We start from the raw sequence: 16,660 nt of genomic DNA, 5'->3' as shown, positions 1-16,660 counted from the left end.
ATGTTATTTTCCAGAGGTTGTCAAAAATCCTTTAGTACTCTGGGATATTTGTAACTGTATCGCCGACCTTGCGGCTCACACCTCTTGATATTTGCCTCCCCGCGTTACGACTAATGAGGAAACAGTTGGTTATTAATATCAGGTTATTTACAGACAACACATAGCCTGGGGATAGTGATTCAGTCAAATATGTAGCCTACTTTATGTCCAGATTAGCAATTGGCTATGTGTCGGGTCAGTGATCCATGTGGACGGTGAAAGCCTGAGGGGACGTGGCGGCGGTTGTACACTATTCGAAGAGGCAAAAAACTTCATAGACACAACTTATGAAAACAGATAGCAAATAGTCATTGAAACAATGTCAAATCAACAACCCGCTGTCAACAATAAAGTCACTGAATCAACGTCAAACTCTGATGTTGATTTTTCATCATGTTGCACCCTCCAATGTAATTGAAACGTTTATATCATACCTAGAGATCAACAGGATTTCAATGGCATTTCAATTACAATGGATATTGAAACAATGTTGAAATCTCAGCATATCAACAAAACTTCAATTTTAGCCTATTTTAGAATACCACAGGTTTAATCTAAAAAGGTCTAAATTAATATAATAAAACATTATTATTATTAGGCTTGTAAATAACCCAGTATATGTTTTATCTTTATGAAGGAAATAGCTTTTTGTGTCTTCTTCCTGTTCTAAATAAAATGGGCTTTTATTTTGAAAGTCACCCGCTGGCACGTCAACCAGTTTCCTGCTGTATGTAACGGAAAAAGATGAAACAGTAACGGCCACAAAGTTAAATATAAAATGTTTCATAGCGCCCTTTCGAAGAGGCACAAGGTTAGTATTTATCATAATAAAGTAAAATGTATATGTTGGTGATGTTTAAAGTAGTTTTGAACAACTGTAGCTGTTTCTAGCCGTTTGTTTAATAGGCTAATGCCGAACTTGTAAGCTAGTACTAAACTATGCTAACGCTAATGCTCTGAATCTACATGGTAATGTAGCTAATGCATTGTTTGTGTCTGTTTCTTTTGTAACCAGCTCTTACGTTGGTTTGGGGTTTCCCAATAAACTTAAAATCATCAGTAAAGCGTCAGACCATCTTTCGGAGGGTATGCAACAAGGCTATTATAATTCTGCTTTATCTACAGCCAGGATGGGCTATGAGCAAAATATAGAAACTATGGCAGACTAAGCATTTAGGCTATAGCCTAGAATTTCTAGCACAAATGACCCCACGCATTTTAAGGGGCGGAGCGCAGACAGTGGCGAAGGCCCTATTGAAACTAAAGGAATTATTATTCTTTTTCCTGGCAAATCAATTGCCTTTTTGAGAGGCATACTGACATACTAAAAAAAATGGCGGTCGTATCAAGTCTGGTGAAAATTTAAATATTTTACAAAGTAAAAAAATTGAGCCCCTGTAGTACGTTTAACGTAGACTCACAAAACTTGGTTGAGTTTTATGACAAAACATATAAATGTTGATTATAGCGCCCCCTAATGGCCAATCTTCGCCAAAAAACGAGTGGATATATGGATTTTAAATGTCAGATGTACGGTTTGGGAGTTATAGGGCCAAACGCGTTTTTTTCTGCTACAGCGCCACCTAGTGGTGGAAGTGGGTCACTCTTTGCGTCTGAGGTCTTTGCGGAGTTTTGGACCAGCTGCCTCGGCTGTCGGGTCTCTGGGACCCGGGGCAGAACGCGGTTGTATTTTTCTACCACCGCGGCATCGGCCTTCGGGTCTCTGGGACCGTCCTGCATTCGACTGCGTATCTCTGCTGCCACGGTCTTGGGCCAGAATGCGATTGTATTTTTCTTACACTTCCACGCCAGCAATTCTATTGTGTTTTGTGTTGTATTGTATGAAAGGAGGAAAAAAAATTAAAACCAAATGCTTGACCTTTGTCGGGAGAGAATTTTTTTTTAGTTTGCCTATAGTCTGCATTTATTTTAGAGATGGACATATATTTTTAAATATAAAAAAAAACACCAAATATTTTATTCATTAGCATGATAGTTGACGCAAGCTTTTACTTTGAAAAGTAAGAGAGATTGTATTTTATTCCAGATGCAAGCTTTTATTTTGAAAAGTAGAAACTCGGGGATGGCAAAAGGATTTTTTTAGTTTGCCTATTATCTGCATTTATTTTATAGACAAACATATATTTTAAGTGTTTTTTTTCATCAGTATGATAGTCTGCATTTATCTTGTAGAGATATTTTTTTAAAGTATTTTATTTATTTGTATGATTGCCGTTACTGTTTAGTTAAAAAAATGTATATATTAAAAGTATTTTATTCATTAGCATGATAGTTGACCCAGGCTTATTTTATTCCAGACGATAGTCTACATTTATCTTGTCAACACAACCATAACATTCAGAAATGAGCAAACTACATGTATGACAAAATAGTTACTTTAACAGTTTTTAACGTTATTCAATTGATTGTAACAAATGTGGTCACGAATTTACCCGTGACTCCATCTGGATAATTATTCGCGATTTCGTATTTTTGACCCTCTGAATTTACCGTTGGACACACCTCCGCATGAGACGGGACGGATGACATGGGACGCTCCAGGCTGCAGCCATACACTCTTGCACCGCCACCATGTACGGTTTAGGCTGCAGCGTGAGCTTTGCGGAGAAGAATAACAATGGAGGATTGTTATTCTTCTCCGCAAATCCTTAGAAAGTCAATCGCGTTCCACAGCCCCGCTGCTGCGTGAACCGCGTAGCCTTGCTACGGTTCCCAGCCCCCTCGGGCTTGGACCCCTAATTAGGGTAATGTGTCAAAAACAACAACCCCAACACAATAAGCCCAGCAGCTTTAACTAAAAGTGTATGAAGGCTTAATTTAGTCTGATAGTTGCACATTTTATTTATGTGATTTTACAGTTACAGAGTGCAGCAAGGCTAGGCTATCCGCTAAAGCTCATGCTAAATCTTTCAACTTTTAAAATGCGATAGAAAATAAAGCTGACAATCACATCAATTACAAAAGTTGTAACCTTACCTAAAAATCGTCTTCACCTTTGCCTTCAGCTGTAGCGCTCACTAAGTTTGGTTTCCCTCTGCACCTGTAGCTTTGATGCAAAATTGCGCAACACACGTAGGCCTAATGTTAGATTAGCGTCACATTCGTCAGTATGCTAGCTAGATAGTCAGTAGGCTAGCTAGTACGTGAGCTAATAGCTAATAGTATCTACGACTCAACCTCTGTCTTCTAATATAGCCTATATTAGAAGGCAGAGGTAGTAATAGGCCTACATTCAAAAAACCTCCCACTGGACCGAAAAGCCCGTAGTCCGACGGCCCATTATTCCAAAATCAAAGGCCCACCTTGTCTAACGTTATATAAGTTAGTTTTGGCAGAGGAGCAAGCTAGAAGTGAAATAGCAGCCGACGTTAGCCTACACGTATTTTCTTTAAAGAGCCATACAAAGTCAAACGTTACGCTATGATTTATACATTGTAGTATGATTTTTGTTTTAAATTGAGAAATATCTCAAGGGAGTCTGGAAAGTCACTGGACCGACTGTGTTTTCGCACCGGGCATTCAAAGCAGTCGGCTTTTGTTTCCGGGGTAGGCCTACCGGGGGACATCGGACCAACGTTATGGGCTTTCGGTCAATAGATTTTTTTTTTTTGTTCGAGCTAAGCTATCACAAAAATGTTAACGAGTTTTGATTTGGTTAGCTAGTCTACAATTCATTCATATCGAACATTACATTGCCAGCTGTGTCCGGTGCAGTAGGCCTAGCATACATTGCTATCACCTGATGATCTCACGGTCAACCAAAAATCTATGGATTTTCTATCATATTTCCCGGTCAACTATATGCTGATGGCCTTTCAACAACAGGTCGTTTCCCGGTCAACTTTAAATCAATGACTTCAACACATTGGCAATATCGCCCGGTGTCAATGTCCCTTAATGAAGTAGACACGCTTAATGTCAGCTACCGTCCATAATAATAGGACTTTGGGTACGATTTTTTTGACAGTTTTTACTGGTTATGAGGAGCAATATGTGAGAGAAATATGGTGATAATTGATCGATGTTTAGGTACATTAAGCCACGTTAAGCTTTTTCACGTTAAGCTTTTTCCTTAAAATGTCCCTTAATGAAGTAGACACGCTTAATGTCAGCTACCGTCCATAATAATAGGACTTTGGGTCCGATTTTTTGACAGTTTTCACTGTTTATGAGGAGTAATATGTAAGAGAAATATGGTGATAATTGATCGTTGTTTAGGTAGGCTACATTATGCCACGTTAAGCCTTTTCCTCGCCATAGACACCAATGAAGAAGAAAACGTTATCGTGAGATAACTTCTATAATCGTTGGATTTCAGTTTAGTTTTTTTGACAGGTTTAAGTGTTTATGACAAGATATGGCCATGGCAAATATGGTGATGATTGATCGTTGTTTAGGTACATTAAACCACGTTAAGCCTTTTCACGTTAAGCGTTTTAGAACGTCCCACCAAATATCAATGCTTAATCAATCAAAGATAACGAGATCAATGTTGTTCCAATGTTCAACATTAAAAACGTCAACATTAATAACGTCAGGTTTCATCGATATGTTAATGATGATTCAACATTTATTTTGCATTGATATTTCGATATCAAACATAAGGATGATCCAGATGGAAACTCAATATTTATTATTCAATGTTGTCTTGCTGTCTGGATATGGACGTCGATAACCATGGCAACGGTCAAGCTTCGAAGCATTCGGGTCGGTCCGAGATGGCACGCTTCGTTAAATAAATGCCTTCATCATCATCATCATCATCATCATCATCATCATCATCCTTCCCTTAAACGCCTCTCTTTACCAGATTAGGCTGTGAGAAACATCTCTTTATGAGGTGTCTTAGGCTCCAGCGGCCCCGCCAGCCCCTACACCCTACAGGCGGGGTGGCGGGGCGAGATCCGTGGATGTGCCCGGCCGTCACAGGTCCGCTGACCAATGCGTGTCCTCCCAGCTGTGACTTTGCCACTCATACCCAATGGCAGCAGGTTCACATGCTACTGTATACTCCAAGAGTCACCCCCGCTCCCCCTACCCCGCATTTAAAACCCTGCATCTGGGGCTCCGCGAGGACTTTTTTATGGCAAGGGATTCCCAAAAGGTAGGTGGACCTTTTGTTTATTGTACCAGGACAATACAATTATACAAATGTGTTTAACATTTTAAGGACATCTTGGGTTGATCACCTACGATGAAATACAGCACCAAGGTCGGATTAATTGGTAAACCTCTATAGGCTACTTATTAGGCTGTGTTTGAACCTGTCTGATTGAAGAATTTCTTCAGCTGCCAATTATGGTGACTTTATTTCCTTTAAAACAAACATATTTAATCAGACATTATGCATAAAAAAGACTTGACTACAAACTTATTTTTTTACAGGAATTCTGAGCACAAACATTCAGCAGAGGACCATGGGGACTCTACTACTGACTCTCCTTGGACTGCAGATAGTGATGGGAATGGGGTAAGCATGATTCAGACTAGTCAAAGATGGATTAAGCCCATTGTGTAGACAGTTTACTGGGGCAGGGGTCTTCAGTGTTTTTTAATCCATGGATCCCTTAGCTGAAAGACAGACAGAGCAGGGACCCCTACTACATATATCAACCCGGTTTAATGCAGTTGCACTGGGCCAACAATAACATGTAGGGCGGCCTAAAGCCTTTACACATAGCCTACCTTTTTATGGTGCGTACAATACAAATCTTAAAGTAATAATTATTGACAGATTCAGATATGCATACATCATGTTGTAATGTTAAATATATATGTGGAATGCACAGTAACTGTATCTGTGACTGGCTGGCCAGTAAATCTATCAAACACGTGTAAGCGACATTAGTTTGCTTTTTTCACAAATAGTCCGATTAATCTTTGCCAATTATAAGTTGAAATAAAAAATATAACTGAAACAACAATAATTTGGCGCCCCCTCTGCAGTAACTCTGAGGACCCCCTAGGGGTAACATATGCACTGTTGAAGATCTTTATAGACCAGGGGTCTTCAACGTTTTTCAAACCAAGGACTCCTTAACTGAAAGAGATACAGAACACGAACCCCTTACTACATATAGTGTAGAAAATTAAGTTGCATATTAAACTGGGCCTACAAAAACCTGCGGGGCCACCTAAAACCTTTATACATGTATTTTGCATGGAACACTATTAAAATAACCTAATCATTTTTAATTATGTTTTAACTGTGGGATCCTTACCAAAAGGCCAGTAAGACTATTATCAGTATAATAATATGTTGGATTCATTTTAGGACTTTTCGAAAAAGAAAATTACAAAACTATAATTTAGAGGCCCCCCTGCATTAACTCTAAGGACCCCCTAGGGATCACAGACCCCCACTGGAAGATCCCTGCTATAGAGTAGACTGTAGAGATCAGGAAGGTGAGAAAGACACAGTGTGACAATGGTAATGAGCAAGACTCACCTGTCTGAGTGCACACTGTGTAAATCATAGTAAGTTCACATTAAAATAATGCTTCTCCAAGCACAAGTGCCCCCTGACCCCCTGACCCACCAGTTTCAGTAGAAATACTCGTTACAGTAGATAGTCCGAAACACATCAGGCTCTATGCTGAAGGGAAAGCTGTCAAGGTTTTAATAGTGCGTAGGTTTTTGTTTTTGGCTAATGTAAATGAATGTGTCTTCATAGACTGGAGTGTATTGAAGTGATGAGCAGTTGCAGCAAATGAGACAATATTGTAACACTTAACTTTATTATTCTATTAAAACACATTATGGAGAAAAACATATCGATTTAAAAGCTTTTCATAATATTCATAATATAACATGTTCTCTGTATCAGTAAGGAACTTGTATATTTATTGCATGCCTTAACATTAGATAAGAACACGGTTACTGAGGATGTTTTTATTCTAATTTTGTGTCTTTTTATAAACATATTTGAAGTAAACTGTTTTACTATTTACAATTGCGCTATCAATCAACACATACCTTACTAACTTTGTCTGTTGCTGTCTTGCTATGTGTTTCATAATACGGATCTTTTTATGCAAGTAGAAAGCAGAAGTTTCTTCTTGGCCCCTCAGAATTTAAGATCTGGAATTAAACTTTATGCAAGTACCAGTGTGGACAAAAGTTCACTTGAAAATGAACGATTAGGGAGGACAATAAATCCATGTGTTGTGCTTCAGACACTGGTGTGAACACACGGTGGAGGAGAGAGTGGAGCGAGTCCTTTCCCCACGCCTGCAGCTCGAAGTGAGCTGTTCACAGGTGTACCAGTACAACACCCAGGGCTGGAGGCTAGATGTGGACAGGATGCGCATCAAACATGGCGGTGATGATGGCATCGCACTCTACTACATACAACGGGGTCTGAATGCATCCTGTTTCATGTACAAGTAAGTGAAAAGTTAAGTATTTGTCAGTATGTTGGTATGTCTCTTCGTCTTTCAAGTTTGAAGAGTTTTATAACTCAGGGTGTTCTCAGTTCATTAAAAGGGTTTTCTTAAGTTCAAAATCATAATAGAAGTATGCCTTTGATTTTATTTGAGATCTTAAGATTCCATTTTGTCTTCCCTTTACCAATACTCATTGCAATACTTGAACTTGTGCATGGCCGATACCGAGTACCGACCAGACACCAGTGCGTTACATGTATTATTAAAAAAACATTACATGTATTATTATTTGTAGTAGTAGTAGTAGTAGTTTAGCTTTCTTTTGTTGTCCACTTTGACAGTACATTAAAAGAACATAAAGACTACTTTATTTTGGCTGGGCTAAATTGTGTTGTATCAGATTGGTGTATAGACTCGCATACTCGCCAATACCAGCATTTTAGGCAGTATCGGAGGCATTTCCAATACGGGTATCGGTATCGGAACAAGTCTGGATCCAATGAAAAAGCCACCATGAAACATTTCCACGCTTTACATTTCCTCAAGTATTAAATATGTTGTGGTGGGAATGTGGAAACGGATCATGTTTTGGTTGGTAAGGGCACCTTTGGGTATGGTGGGCGTGGGTATGGTGTGTGATAAAGCAAATCCAGTGCAGGAGTTATTGAATAGCTATAGTGATCCAATATCGCAGATTGTTTTTCTGCTTGGGTTGGAGATGTGTCAACATTCTATTTTCATTTTTTTTAAATCTACGGAAAATTTTGCGTCTGCAGATTCTGTGTTGCCCTGGTTATTGCCTTCAAAAAGTGAGACATGTCTTAAAATAATGCCTAATCATACAGTACGTGTTTTTTTAAAGGTGTACATGTTTGGTAAGCTGGGGTAGATGTTGTACTTTTGATCATACAACAGTATCCAGTTAACTGGCTTTAGAGGGTAACATGCTGAATCTGTATTGGAAGCTGGTCCTTATAGCCGTTATTCCCAGCAGTGCAGTATTGTGTGTCTATTGACACTTCACCTGATGTGTCTCTTGTTCTAAGGCTCCCAGAGATGGAGCAACAGATGGTGAACAAGACAGTGAGGGCATGTTGTGAGGGCTGGGGCGGACCACGCTGCACTGAAGGTAAGAACAATAAACTACCCAATCAGATGCATGTACATAAGATAAGATAAGATATACTTTACTGTTCCCGAAGGGAAAGTTGTTTTGGACTCTGGCCGTTCGAAAATAAGCATCTCTCAACACGCTCTCTCATGTAACACAAAGCATGCTCTCATATACCTTAGACAGGTACCTATATAGTAAGCACATTATCTCCTCCTTTCAGTGGCTGTTTTTAATTGGTCTGCCCTGTCGGCTCCATTCTCCTCAATAAGTGGAGCACAGCCCTTGCACAATGAGATATTGCACAACTAACATAACGCACAACTCCAATAGCCTACATATTGCATAAATGACATAATGCACAACCCAAATAGCCTACAGTATGTACAGTACACTATGCCTGCGTCACGCTTAGTTTACATGTGAAATAAAACAATGCACAAATACCACAAAGTTGGTGATTCATTGGAAATATATAGTACCAATCAAAAGTTTGGACACACTTCACCACCTCACATTCACGTGAATGGGAACGTGTGTCCAAACCGTTGACTGTCACTGTATGTAAATGTACTGTACTTAACAAAATATGAAATCATTACCTACAAATAATTAAAAATAAATTAACTTTTGTAGGGTGTGTGCTTAGAAAGCAAACTGACTTTAGCCAAACAGCAAATTTATATTATTTTTTATTAGACATTGATGTAACTGAGAGTCCATGGGTAAACAGAAATGGGTCAGGAAAAGGGTGAGGGTAGGTAAATACATACAGATTCAGATTGTGGTTAGGGTCAGGTACAAGTACAGGTACAGGTTCTAGGATTACCTGATTTAGGTTACAGGGACAGGTTCAGATGGCTGGAAAGCAAGACATGAAGCAACATTGACAATCTGGCAGGGATTGTGTGGAAATGGACCAGTTATACTGCAGGGCTGATGGGAAAAAGTGGAAACAGGTGAGCAGGTGGAACAGAAACAAAGTCAGGATAGATGGAAATGCAGGGGGAGGTGAGAATTTGGCTGAAGGGTGGGAATGAGGACGGAGGATGTGATATATTCATTTCAAAGTAAGTACTAAATGTAATACTCCAATAAGTATAGCAGTGTATGACATTCTGACCGTGTGTATTATCGTGTCTTTTTATTCCCATGTAATCAAAGATTGTTCATCCCACAGTTTAGGCTTATTTTTATTTAACGACAAAATAAGAATATTATTACAAATCACTACTAAAAAACTACTTTGAATGACCAAATTAGGATAAAAAACAACCTATCAATGACTTTTCCCACAGGTTTCTTTCAAGATTCTAAACTACCAAAACTACTATTATAATAAATTTGAACAAAAACACTATTTCCCATGTATTTTAAAGATCTTAAAACAGTGACTACACCAGGATATTCTATTCGGAAATTCCGACGCATGCATGTATTTTCAATTTTCTTTCGCTTTCTTATGTTGGAATTCTAAATTTGGTGGATTTCTGAGGACTATGGTTACCTGGTCCTCAGATCTCTGCAGGGTAAATCCAGACAGCTAGCTGGACTATCTGTCCAATCAGAGTTTTTTGTTGCACAATTATTTTGCAACAGCTCTGTGCGGAGTTTAGCGCTGCTCATGATGATTCTGATTGGTTTAAAGAAATGCCAATAAACCAGAGCACGTTTTCCTTCCATCCCCAAATGCTATGTGGACTAGTGGACTTCAGCGTGTTGGAGGAGGGTCTGGCAAAGCAAGACCAACACCTGGATGTTCATGTCCGGTTTTTTTTTATTTCTCATTTTTTGTGTGTTCAGCCATCTCCCTAACCTATTTCCTCTCCATTTCCATCCTTTTTAAAACATATTTCTCTCTGTCCTCTACCCCCCAGGTGTGGGTGTGCGTGGCCAGTGTTACTCTACGTGGAGTTGTGAGAAGTTCCCTGGCGTTCAGAACTCCTCTCTCATGCCCATGGAGCAGTGCTGCAGCAGCCGGTGGGGGCTGAGCTGGAGGAATGCCTCCGACCAGACCTGCTTGTCTTGCACCTACACTCTTGTTCCTGGTCAGAGAGCATCCATGCACATCTGCACGCAAATGCACATACACACACATCAGTGGTGCAAGAAGTATATTCAGATCCTTTTCTTAAAAAAAACGTACTAATACCACACTGTAGACATATTCTGTTACGAGTAAAAGTCCTGCATTGAAAATGTTACTTAAGTAAAAGTATGTCAGTATTATCAGGTAAATTTACTTGAAGTATTTAGTATTTATTTGAGTAGTGGTCAATGCAGAAAAATCCTCAAATTTTAGAAACTGGAAACGATCCAAAAAGTTCTGTTTTTAATCGGCTAGTCCTTTCTGCTGTACTTGTAGGCCTATTATTAGATAGTTTAATTTATAATAAAACATCAGATTTTATAAAGTACATGTGTTTTGTGTGCAAGCATCTTTGGTTGTAAAGTAACTAAAGCTGTCACATGAAAGTAGTGGAGACAAAGTATAATATTTCTCTCTGAGATGTGGCGGACTAGAAGTATAAAGTGGCATGAAAAGAAAAGACAAGTAATATACAAGTACCTCAACATCTGTACTTAAGTACAGGACTTGAGTAAATAGTTACACTTAGTTACATTCCACCACTGCACATACTGGACCTGCTTACCTCTTTTGGTTGTTGTTTAAGCATTGATTAATGGCATATGAATTAATTTCTCTTATTCTTAAAATCTCTCTGTTTTAGTAGTATTTTTCTTTAAAGGTCCCATGACATGGTGCTCTTTGGATGCTTTTATATAGACCTTAGTGGTCCCCTAATACTGTGTCTGAAGTCTCTTTTATATAGACCTTAGTAGTCCCCTAATACTATATCTGAAGTCTCTTTTATATAGACCTTAGTAGTCCCCTAATACTGTATCTGAAGTCTCTTTTATATAGACCTTAGTGGTCCCCTAATACTGTATCTGAAGTCTCTTTTATATAGACCTTAGTGGTCCCCTAATACTGTATCTGAAGTCTCTTTATATAGACCTTAGTGGTCCCTAATACTGTATCTGAAGTCTCTTTTATATAGACCTTAGTGGTCCCCTAATACTGTATCTGAAGTCTCTTTTATATAGACCTTACTGGTCCCTAATACTGTATCTGAAGTCTCTTTTATATAGACCTTAGTGGTCCCCTATACTGTATCTGAAGTCTCTTTTATATAGACCTTAGTGGTCCCCTAATACTGTATCTGAAGTCTCTTTTATATAGACCTTAGTGGTCCCCTAATACTGTATCTGAAGTCTCTTTTATATAGACCTTAGTGGTCCCTAATACTGTATCTGAAGTCTCTTTTATATAGACCTTAGTGGTCCCCTAATACTGTATCTGAAGTCTCTTTTATATAGACCTTAGTGGTCCCTAATACTGTATCTGAAGTCTCTTTTATACAGACCTTAGTGGTCCCCCACTACTGTATCTGAAGTCTCTTTTATATAGACCTTAGTGGTCCCCTAATACTGTATCTGAAGTCTCTTTTATATAGACCTTAGTAGTCCCCTAATACTGTATCTGAAGTCTCTTTTATATAGACCTTAGTAGTCCCTAATACTGTATCTGAAGTCTCTTTATATAGACCTTAGTGGTCCCTAATACTGTATCTGAAGTCTCTTTTATATAGACCTTAGTAGTCCCCTAATACTGTATCTGAAGTCTCTTTTATATAGACCTTAGTGGTCCCCTAATACTGTATCTGAAGTCTCTTTTATATAGACCTTAGTAGTCCCCTAATACTGTATCTGAAGTCTCTTTTATATAGACCTTAGTAGTCCCCTAATACTGTATCTGAAGTCTCTTTTATATAGACCTTAGTGGTCCCCTTATACTGTATCTGAAGTCTCTTTTATATAGGCCTTAGTGGTCTTCTAATACTGTATCTGAAGTCTCTTTCATATAGACCTTAGTGGTCCCCTTATACTGTATCTGAAGTCTCTTTTATATAGGCCTTAGTGGTCTTCTAATACTGTATCTGAAGTCTCTTTTATATAGGCCTTAGTGGTCTTCTAATACTGTATCTGAAGTCTCTTTTATATAGACCTTAGTGGTCCCCTAATACTGTATCTGAAGTCTCTTTTATATAGACCTTAGTAGTCCCCTAATACTGTATCTGAAGTCTCTTTTATATAGACCTTAGTAGTCCCCTAATACTGTATCTGAAGTCTCTTTTATATAGACCTTAGTGGTCCCCTTATACTGTATCTGAAGTCTCTTTCATATAGACCTTAGTGGTCCCCTTATACTGTATCTGAAGTCTCTTTTATATAGGCCTTAGTGGTCTTCTAATACTGTATCTGAAGTCTCTGTCCTAAAACTTAGCCTTGGTGAAAGCCATGATCTCTCTCTCTCTAATTTTCTGGGCGGGCAAAGCAGAGAAGATGGAGGTAACCTTTCACCGTATGACTTCATATGGGGCAAGATTCCATCGGCCCATTTGAGCTTTCATTTTCTCAAAGGCAGAGCAGGATACCCAGGGCTCGGTTTACACCTGTCACCATTTTTAGCCACTGGGGGACCATAGGCAGGCTGGGGGAACTCATATTAATGTAAAAAACACCTCATAAAGTAACATTTTCATGCCATGGGACCTTTAATGCCATGGAACTGCATATGCTCACTGCTTGTATTTCATATGAAACTATCACAGAAATTACAAAGACTAGTTCTCCCTCCTCCACAGACTCCCAGTCCTCCCCACTGGTGCGGGGTGGTCTGCTGGGTAGCGTCAGGGTTCCTCAGAACTCAGCTACCTGCATATCCTGGGGTGGGGCCCACTACCAGACCTTTGATAGGAAACACTTCCACTTCCAGGGCAGCTGCACTTACCTGCTGGCCTCATCTACTGATGGCACCTGGGCAGTCTACATCAGGACAGTCTGTGACGGTAGAGGAAACTGCAGTAAGGTAGGAAACAGAGCAGATTCCACGGCTCAAGAAGCTGGTGAAGCGGTGTTATTAGTCACAAATCTTTGTACTTTTTATTAGAATATCCCACAAGTAGCCATATTATAGCAACAGTGAATATGCATAAACAATGATAGTGACATTGTGGAGCTTAGCTGAGTGCCAATGAAAGACACTCTGGCTTTGCTTATGATTTGGTAATGTGCAATAATATAGGCAGCTTGTTAAACAATTCAATTAAATAATAGAATTTTTTGGTTATAACTTGTACTAAAATGTAAAATGTACTATGTGTGTGTGTACATAGTAATGTGTCTGTGGCCCACTGCTTTCAGGCTTTGAGGATGATGCTGGGTCTAGATTTGGTTTCAATTCATCAAAAGAGCTTATTGCTGAACAACCTCACCGTTCAAAATGGAGAACCACTCTTCCAAAACGGTAAACTATTTTAGGAAAGCTCTTTTTATAGTTCCATTTCTTGTCTGATATTGTTAATCGGGCAACATGAGACAAGGTTTTAAGGTAAGCCAATACATATATTATATATTATAAAAATTGAACAAAATACATATGATGTATAACAAATAAAGTTCCTCATGTACAGTGTTTTATGTGAATTCTGTTTGTTTTTTATAACATTACATTTCGTCACCTTCCTAAAATAATCGCCTAAGTCATTTTTTCACGTTTTTCAGAAAACACAAAAAACTGAACCAAATACTGAACATATTTTGACTTAGGCAGTTATCCAAAGGCGTAGAATCACATCACCTGTTCAACTGAGAATGTAGGAAATTTTACTAGAGGTGGCCAGCACCATGAGGAGATGATTTAGGCAAGAAAATACTTTTTGTCAAAAAATGACATAGGCGATTGTTTTAGGAAGGTAACGATTTGCATTTACATACACTGTTAAATGTTCATGTTGGGTGCATGTATATGCAATAATTAGCTGCATTTTTTACAGTATCTCCTGATTCCGCTTGACTTAAGTACATAGACCTGTGTATATTGTATATCAACTGGCTGGATGGATGGATGGATGGCTGGCTGGCTGGATGGATGGATGGATGGATGGATGGATGGATGGATGTGCATGCATACTGGTTGTTTGCTTCCTTCAACTCCACTAGAAATACTATTCACTGAACTTACAAAAATGAAATGCTGTTGATTATATAGCACTACAAAGTAGAAACGTTTGGTTATTGTTTGACTTCCTACAGGAGTGAGTGTTCATTGGCTGGGGGACTTTGTGTTTGTGGAGAGCGGCCTGGGAGTGAGAGTAAAGTTTGACCTGACCAACACAGTGTACCTGACGGTGACCGCCGAGCACCTGGCAGCCACCAGGGGGCTCTGCGGGGTCTACAACAACAACGCTGACGGTGAGGAAAGTGGAACAGATACATTAGATGCAAACATATCGTTTGAACCTCCATTTTTCATGCACACAGCCTTTTAAAATTACATTTAAATTAGACAACAGCAACATCTATTTTTGAAAAACTGTTTTTGCATTCTGTCTTAATATAGTCCATAGACATCATTCTGAACAGTTTTGATGGGAACTTTTCTGTTTGTAGAAACAAATTCCAACCAGGGTGTAGAAAAGATTTTAGAAATCTTGCGAGGAGCCCAAATGCAAGAAAAAAAAGAAAACTCTCTAAATTACCAAAACCAACTGCATTGTTGAATACCATTATATATAGTTTTATAATTTAGGTAAATTGACCCTTTCCAATGTGAATTTGATCTTTGGGTTAACAGCACCACGACTTATTCAGTTACAGCTTGTGCACACACACACACACACACACACACACACACACACACACACACACACACACACACACACACACCACACACACACACACACACACACACAGACAGACAGACAGACAGACAGACAGACAGACAGACAGACAGACAGACAGACAGACAGACACAGGTACTGTTTTTTACTGTCTCCAACCCAGGGTTAAAAGTTCCCCAATATTCTCATGATTTTACTTAGCTGACCCTAATTCTTTATGTTTTAATGTTCACACACATTTGCAATGCATTAGTAACCAATTTGTGTCTTGCTATAGATGATTTCACCACAATGAGTGGAACTGTGTCCCAGTTTGCCGCCAGCTTCGGCAACTCATGGAAAGTTGCTGACCAGCAGAATGAGGTATACTAGACTGAAGGAATTAAATGCGTATTTCATTTTTTTTGCAACACTGTGGCTTTTTTGTTACCACTATTCATTTTATCGTTGAGCCACCAGTTTGAGATGTATGTGCTCTCTGTAATCACACTTGCAACCAAACACAGCATTTTGATTTCGAACGTGATCCAAAGATTCTGCTGCCAACAACGAACCATCCGGTTGTAGGATATTAGCGGTTCAGCAGCTGTTTTTGGTTTAAATGCCGAGTTGCGTGGTATTTCTACTGTATGTGTCCTCTGTAATTGAGCTCCTCCGTGTTCCATGCTTCCCTCAGGGCTGCAGCGATGCGGCCGAGCTCGGTCACAGCTGTGACGTCACAGGAGACCCTTCCCTACGCAGCCGGGCAGAGTCAGCGTGTCACCGACTACTGGAAAACCCCTTCACACACTGCCGCCTCCGGGTCAGACACACTTGATACTTACTTATCAACTGGTTTTGTTTTCATTTTTTCTTCTTCTTTTAGTTATGCTTTAATTAATTTCTTTGAAAGCAAAGCCTGAAGTTGACTAAAAAGAGAAATAAAAAAAATCATCTTTTGGAAATTGATCTTAATGCCTAAATTAAAAACAAAAATAGGAAAAATCCAACCTTTAAGGTCACCAATTTTCTTTGTGAGTGAATAATGTATTGTAAATAAATAAATGTTCCTCCTTAAAACACAGGGGGCATAATTATACACCTCCCTACGTATAATAAATTCCCATAGAGGCAGGCAGATTTTTTTTATTTTTAAAGGCCAGTTATTTCATGGATCAGGATATTATGCATCTTGATAAAGTGCCCTTGGCCTTTGGAAATAAAATAGACCCCCATATCAACAAATGATGGTGTTATTTCAGTTAGCTTAAGAGCTGGTTTGATTTGCATTGAGAGATGATCTTATGGAAAGATCCCCATGCCTATCTCTAGGTATGGTGAAGGGTATGTGATGATGTGGGGTTATTTTAATTCCAAAG

The 16,660-nt window shown here is 39.0% G+C and overlaps 1 protein-coding gene across 1 annotated transcript in view; it reads left to right on the top strand.

Moving 5' to 3' along the window:
- The first annotated feature begins 4,844 nt into the window (after positions 1–4,844).
- sspo (SCO-spondin) overlaps positions 4,845–16,660 on the top strand; it is a 101,452-nt gene continuing 89,636 nt past the window's right edge. The window contains exons 1-10 of the mRNA XM_032503798.1: positions 4,845–5,164; positions 5,446–5,530; positions 7,236–7,445; positions 8,492–8,574; positions 10,434–10,604; positions 13,266–13,489; positions 13,825–13,927; positions 14,716–14,874; positions 15,580–15,665; positions 15,979–16,104. Coding sequence (XP_032359689.1) covers positions 5,478–5,530; positions 7,236–7,445; positions 8,492–8,574; positions 10,434–10,604; positions 13,266–13,489; positions 13,825–13,927; positions 14,716–14,874; positions 15,580–15,665; positions 15,979–16,104 — 1,215 coding nt within the window. The 5' untranslated portion in view covers positions 4,845–5,164; positions 5,446–5,477. The remainder of the gene's footprint in view (positions 5,165–5,445; positions 5,531–7,235; positions 7,446–8,491; positions 8,575–10,433; positions 10,605–13,265; positions 13,490–13,824; positions 13,928–14,715; positions 14,875–15,579; positions 15,666–15,978; positions 16,105–16,660) is intronic.

This window comes from Etheostoma spectabile, chromosome 22, assembly GCF_008692095.1.
Source record: "Etheostoma spectabile isolate EspeVRDwgs_2016 chromosome 22, UIUC_Espe_1.0, whole genome shotgun sequence".
Lineage (NCBI taxonomy): Eukaryota > Metazoa > Chordata > Actinopteri > Perciformes > Percidae > Etheostoma > Etheostoma spectabile.
The sequence above is the reverse complement of the archived record's forward strand: the minus strand, read 5'-3'. Positions and strand labels throughout refer to the sequence as shown.